The sequence below is a fragment of the Salvelinus alpinus genome, chromosome 9, assembly GCF_045679555.1.
Source record: "Salvelinus alpinus chromosome 9, SLU_Salpinus.1, whole genome shotgun sequence".
NCBI classification, from domain to species: Eukaryota; Metazoa; Chordata; class Actinopteri; order Salmoniformes; family Salmonidae; genus Salvelinus; species Salvelinus alpinus.
The window spans coordinates 11,919,181-11,926,232 of NC_092094.1; the positions used below are offsets into that span (position 1 = coordinate 11,919,181).

General features: G+C 38.6%; 1 protein-coding gene across 1 annotated transcript; it reads left to right on the forward strand.

Annotated features, from left to right (window-relative positions):
- Positions 1 to 3,117: 3,117 nt before the first annotated feature.
- On the forward strand, positions 3,118 to 6,724 carry cox8b (cytochrome c oxidase subunit 8B). The gene is made up of 2 exons (XM_071416013.1): positions 3,118 to 3,548; positions 6,494 to 6,724. The coding sequence occupies exons 1-2, from the start codon at positions 3,438 to 3,440 to the stop codon at positions 6,587 to 6,589; spliced, it is 207 nt and encodes a 68-aa protein (XP_071272114.1). The 5' UTR covers positions 3,118 to 3,437; the 3' UTR covers positions 6,590 to 6,724.
- Positions 6,725 to 7,052: the final 328 nt, after the last annotated feature.

A 7,052-nucleotide genomic window follows, 5' to 3' on the forward strand; every position in this document is an offset into this window, starting at 1 on the left:
AAGGATGTTATCCACTTCATATTTGGCATCTCTCCTCCTCCAGTTTTCTGCTCCTAGATTAATGCTTGTTTACATGTACCGAGCACAGCAGCCGAACTCCTGAAGGCCCCATTCTATTGTGTTTATCAACACACAGCCCAGTGATTTGTGGGCACTGACAGATATTTCTTCCATTTTTTATGATAACAAGCCAGCTTTAGATAAGGTCATGGGGATTTCTTATATTTTGTTAAGCTGCCAAAGCATATGTGACAACAAGCACAACAGCATCAACTGTTGGATAGGATGGTGAAAGAGAATAATCTTTAAAAAGCCTGCATTAAGTATTTTGTATATTAAATCATCACTGTATGTCTAATAAATCAATGTGTGTGTTTATTTAATTAAAATGTTAATTGATTTTAACAATTTATTTCCCTGAACATCTTTTGGCCATTGACATGCTCGGTCTGATTGTGTAGGCCTTAGGAAACTCATTTTAAGATATTGGCCGTGTTCGAGAGGATCAAACCCGTAATGTATCATGGGTAAATTGTGACTGACTGACTGATCTACAAATAATAATGAGTAGTTATTTATGACGCAAGGTTCTTTGTAGATCAGTCAGTCGGCAGTCGCCTGCACTGTTGGCTGCAATGTCGAACAACTAATTTACATATACAGCCCTGATTGGCTGATAGGATGGTCTAGAGCCTACCCCCTTACCCAGATGAATGGTCATTGGTGTATTTATTATAATCCGATCCGATTGGGATATAATCCGAAGGGTCGACACTGGTAGAGACGAGAAGCAGGTACAGGGAGTGAACATTTAATGTCAACGGACATGGAACAGGACAACACAGCGTCTGGACATGAACACATACCGGCATTGGGAACAAACGGGGGAGCAGTTATAGAAGGAGTCCAGATGAGTCCAATGAGCGCTGCTGCGTGTAATGATGGTGACAGGTGTGAATAATAAAGGGCAGGCTGGCACCCTCGAACCTCCAGAGAGGGAGAGCGAGAGCAGGCGTGACAAACCCATCTGAACAGTCTGAAATTCCAGGCATTTCATTCCAACAGCTTTTACACAAAAAGGGTAAAATCGTCATATTCACAAATTCACAGTGTTATTTCAACCTCATAGTGTGAAAATATCATAAAAAAATAAATAAAATTGAAACCCTTACACTAAGGACAGCGGAATATAGGTTACATGGTTCACAGTGGCTACGATATCACCTGACTTTACACGCAGTATAGAATAACTATGTGGCCTTATGTGATCTGTTTAGAAATCAGGACATTGCACAATGCACATAGACATTTATTCATTTAATATATATTTTATTTATACAGGTAGCCTGGATTCTATTGAGATAAAAGTTATATTGTAGCGACCTTGACACAACACCTAGTGACTTCATTAAACAGTTTGGACCCCCGGGCGTAACAGTGAAGGCGTTGGCTTGCCAGTCACTGGTTGGATTTCCCCCAGAATTTGCAACAATTGATTTAAGGCCTGAGTGGGTGTGGTATATTGGGGAAGAGCTGTTCGACCCAAGCAGGAACTCCTGGATATAGCCTTGGTATGTTGGCCATATTATAAAATGGGCGGTTTGAGCCCTGAATGCTGATTGGCTGATAGCTGTGGTATGACAAACAGTTATTTTTACTGCTCTAATTACGTTGGTAACCAGTTTATAATAGCAATAAGGCACCTCAGGGGGTTGTGATATATGGACAATATAGCACGGCTAAGGGCTGTATCCAGGAGCTCCGAGTTGCCTTTGAGATGCCTTATTGCTATTATAAACTGGTTACCAACATTTACGTCATCAATGTACGCCAATTATGCATTTTCACCTAAAAATACTCATACCTCCAAGACAGTTTACTTAAACCTTTCAATGGATTCTTCCAGGTTAATTATGAAATCCATCCATCTATATAACACCAGACACTGTGATAACCTTCACCCTACCCTCTGCCACACCTCACATAGTTCATTCTCTATCAGATACAGAGGTACCGTACTCTGGAATTCTTATCTTCACATTGCCAAAACATCATCATACCTAAATAACTTCAAGCGAAGACTGGGTGTCAGCGTGATGAACCAAACTACTAAGTAATCTCCTCCATATAGCCTCTCTCACACACTCCAAACACACAACAAAACATATGCTGTTTATTTTTATTGTGACTGTTGATCAGTTCATCAGTACATTTATGATTAGTGTGTTTTGTTATGTTTTAACAAACCTGTTTTATTTTTGTACTTATGTCTTGTATGTTGTTTTGTTTGTGGTGTGGTTTTCGTATAAGCCCTTGGGCTTCCAACCACACCTGCACATTTATTAGTTTTTATCTGTATTGTTGTTTAGCACTTATTTTCTTTGGTACAAATACATTAAACCTTAAACCTTAATAGAACCGTAAACAAGTATATTTGCGTCATACCCGTGGTATATTGTCTGATATACACACAGCTGAAATGCTGTTTCAGCCAATCAGCATCCATGACCCAAACGACCCTGTGTATAATTAAGGCATGAGGGGGTGTGGTATATGGCCAATATACCACGACTAAGCGCGGTTCTTATGCATGACGCATCGTGGAGTGCCTGGAGACAGCCCGTAGCCGTTGAATATTGGCCATATACCACAAACCCCCGAGGTGCCTTATTGCTATTATAAACTGGTTACCAACGTAATTAGACCAGTAAAAATACATGTTTTGTCATATGCCTGATATACCACGGCTGTCAGCCAATCAGCATTCAAGGCTCAAACCACCCTGTTTATGATGTGCTACATCTGGAAAAACAGTACAGTACAGTAAGCTACTGTCCTACAGCTGCAATCTCTCTCCACCAGACTTATGTGTGCAATAGTCTGTGAACAAGTTTACTACAGCCACACAACAGGCTGAGCCACACAGCTGTGACAGCTCTAGACTACATCCTCCCCCCAATAAACAAATGAATTTACACCACACTCATACACATAAACAAATGCACTTTCAAACAGTTTACCTGAATATAGCACGCTCGTTTGTTTCAAAACTACGCACACATTAGTTTCATTTGTTATTTAGGGGCGTGTTTAGGCTACATTGTTTTTGTTCCTTTGACTCACTCTGCAGGGTAACATACAGACAGACAGACAGCCGACCAACAGGAACAGCTCTTGATATCAGCCTCCCTGTCTGGAGCAGAGCCTCCAACGCAGTTGATTTGACCAATTGAATACCAGAAGACTGTTTCAACGGGAGGGAACTTCGATACGTATACTCTTTTATTTGCTAAACCCTTTATTACACTTGGCAGGTAGACAACAAAAAACAACTGCTACCTCTGAAGGACATTGTTGACTTTTCCCTGGGCACACTAGAGTTAACGTCTCACCACGATTAGGCAGATTGGATTGAAATCAGCCACTAAAGAGGCAACATGTCTGGGATCAAGAGTTCAGTGAATTTGCTGAGGGTCGCAGTCAGGTCGCAGATCGTCTCCAAAGCCTCCCTGTCACACAAGCCTGCGAAGCACCACATTTCCTCGGGCGTAAGTACATGCAGCAGGTTGCTGGGCACTTTCCCTATCCTAGAATGTCCCCGCACCGCGCGTAAAAGCTCGTCCTTCACAAATCCATTAGATTTTTGTCTATTTGAAGCATGATTTTGCATTATAAGACTATATCAAAGTCATATGGGGTTAATGTAAAGATGGTGATATTAATAACGGACTATTACAGCTTAATGACGTCTCACACGGTTCGGCTATAGGGTCCATGGCTAGAAAAGATACAGCTTTTGTCAAATTTAGGTCAAACGTTTATTTTTTTTGCATTGTAGCTAACCCTACCCCTAACCCTTTTCCTAACCTTAACCTAATTCTCCAAACCTGCTACGAAAAGGGAAATCTGCCAAAAGCTGTATCCCATCTAGTGAACACCAGTCTGGTCTATAGGGGAAGAGCGCATAACGCCATTATCACTGTAAATTCCTTCACGTAGGCTAGTCAGTTGCATGCATGGATAATTCAAGTCCTTTATTTTAAAGTGTGTTTGACATTTGTTTTATGTGTTTGGCAACGGATAACTAAGCTACGCACATTTCCTGCCTTGTGGTCTAGCTCATGTGCATGGAGCCTACTTGAAATTGTGCCAATAATGTGACCTTGTAGGACTTTGCCAAATATAGTCAAACTGTGCCCAGTTTGATTTAAATCTACAGCTGGGACGTTGGGAACCATACTGACAGAAATGTCTCACCACTGTTTAAAGTCCATATTCTCATCTAGGGTGAATTCAGAACAAGTATGGACACTTTTTGCATTTACGTCTTCTGTAACCTCTTTAGACATTTATCCAACATATTAGCCGAACACATGATGCATTTCTTGAAACCCTCAAGATCACATACAAAAACATGTGGATATCATATTCACAGGAGGCATGACACACCCATGTGTGTACATTGAGTCAAAACCATAGTTGCAGCCTGCATTTTGTAGACTGGGACAGCAGGTTAGATAAACTGGACACCCATATAGTAGTAACTGTACCCCAATGACAATTAAATTCCATTTGATGTGATTAGGAAACATCTGAGGATTTCAGAAATGGATCATGTGTTGGGTTAATATGTTGGATAGATGTCTGAAGGGGTTACAGAAGACGGAACAATCTAAAATCTCTTTCTGAATTCACTCAAATAAGATTACTAATATGAGTACTAATAGGAGTACTGATAACAGTACTGATAAAAGTATTAATAACAGTACTAATAAGAGTACTAATAACAGTACTAATACGGGTACTGATAATAGTAATACTACAAGTACTAATAAGAGCGCTAATAACAGTATTAATAACATTACTAATACGAGCACTAATAACAGTATTAATAACAGTACTAATACGAGTACCAATAACAGTATTAATAACAGTACTAATACAAGTACTGATAATAGTAATAATAACAGTACTAATAAGAGCACTAATAACAGTACTAATAAGAGTACCAATAACAGTAGTAATAATAGTACTAATAACATTATTAATACCAATACTAATAACAGTATTAATAACAGTACTAATAAAAGTACTAATATGAGTACTAATAACAGTACTAGGTACAGTACTAATAACAGTATTAATACCAATACTAATAACAGTACTAATAACAGTACTAATAAGAGTACTAATACCAGTACTAAGTACAGTGGTAATAATAGTACTAATAACAGTGTTAATAACAGTACGAATAACAGTACTAATAAAAGTACTAATAACAGTACTACAATGAAAAATGAACAGGATACAGTACTAGAAGAACCAGGGCACCAGTACAGGGGGTCCCAAATGTAAACTGGATCTCTTTCCTCCATTGGAAAAGCCTATAGGACTGTCCCACTTTAGCTACTCCATGCTGTCCTACTTTAGCTAGCCATGCTGTCCTACTTTAGCTAGCCATGCTGTCCTACTTTAGCTAGCCATGCTGTTCTACTTTAGCTAGCCATGCTGTCCTTCTTTAGCTACTCCATGCTGTCCTACTTTAGCTAGCCATGCTGTCCTACTTTAGCTAGCCATGGTTGGTAAAGTGGGACAACAACAAAAATGACTGAATTACAATTGAAACATAATATTGAAACATCCCATACGGAAAAGTAATACATGGCAATATATATACAGTACCAGTCAAAAGAAGGAAATAACACATATGGAATCATGTAGTAATCTCAAATATATGTTGATATATCTGAAATATATGTTGATTTGTTTAACACTTTTTTGGTTACTACATGATTCCATATGTGTTATTTAATAGTGTTGAGGTCTTCACTATTATTCTACAATGTAGAAAATAGTACAAATAAAGAAGAACCCTGGAATGAGTAGGTGTGTTTTGACTGGTACTGTATATGTTATGGGAACATTATTTCAGTCATGGTAATAAAATAGAACAAATGACACAAAACAAAAAAAACAGGACCATTAATGCCCTATTTGCAATGATTGATTTGTAAATTAATTTAAGGCATAGTTCACTTGTTTACCCCTTATTGTCAGTCAGATGGTTCCGTACACTGTCCATGGGCCAGGAGAAACTGTAATCCATGATTTAGAAGTGTTTAAATAGGCACTAATAACATAAGGGGGATTTGGCCATGAACATTTAACTTTGACTAAATTGCCCCCATCAACCCCATAGTTGTTTTGTTAGCCATCTGACTATAAGGTGTAAAAAAGTCAACTATACCTTTAACTTCCTTCAATTTATTCATTAAAACAACAACAACAACAACAGTGTTATGGTGTATACATTTTTTTTAATGGGATACTGTGAGATTTCGAGATGTAGATCATTTGTCTACTTACCCAGAGTCAGATGAATTGATGAATACATTTGTATGTCTCTATTGAAACGTAATATTGAAAGAAAATATTTTCAAGATCAAATAATTGTAGGCCTAAACATGATGTAAATGGTGATGTTTTCATCCAGGAGCAAGCCATTGCATTGACAGTCTTCTTCATCACCATCCTGGGGCCGTCTGGTTATGTCCTGGCCCATCTGGAGGACTACAAGCACCACTCCTAAGTGGACCTGTCCGGACTGACCCCCGATCCACTTCACCGGTGAATTACTCCAGATGGCTTCTCCTGAAGTCTCCTAAACCCTTTATATGAGGGATGATTATATTAATGAATGTACCAATAAATGAATGTCCCAGTACTACGACTGTCTCATCTTCTGATCTAAACCATCACACACATGCACATGTAAAGCACATACAAAAGTATGTTGACACCCCTTCAAAATAGTGGATTTGACTATTTCAAAGCCTATGCCCTCCAAGGCCCACCCATGGCTGCACTCCTGCCCAGTCATGTGAAATCCATAGATTAGGGCCCAATTAACATTTTTCAATTGACTTATTTCCTTACATGAACTGTAACTGAGTAAAAACTTAGAAATTGTTGCATGTTGCATTTATATTTTTGTTCAGTATAGAGTTGATTTGATTATAAAAAATAGTTTTTGTGACATAAATGTGTTATAT

Excerpts from the sequence above, each read along its gene's own strand:
- cox8b (XM_071416013.1), top strand. The coding sequence starts at position 3,438 with ATGTCTGGGATCAAGAGTTCAGTGAATTTGCTGAGGGTCGCAGTCAGG. Across the intron at positions 3,549-6,493 it reads AGCACCACATTTCCTCGGGC|GAGCAAGCCATTGCATTGAC; the intron begins GTAAGTACATGC and ends GTTTTCATCCAG.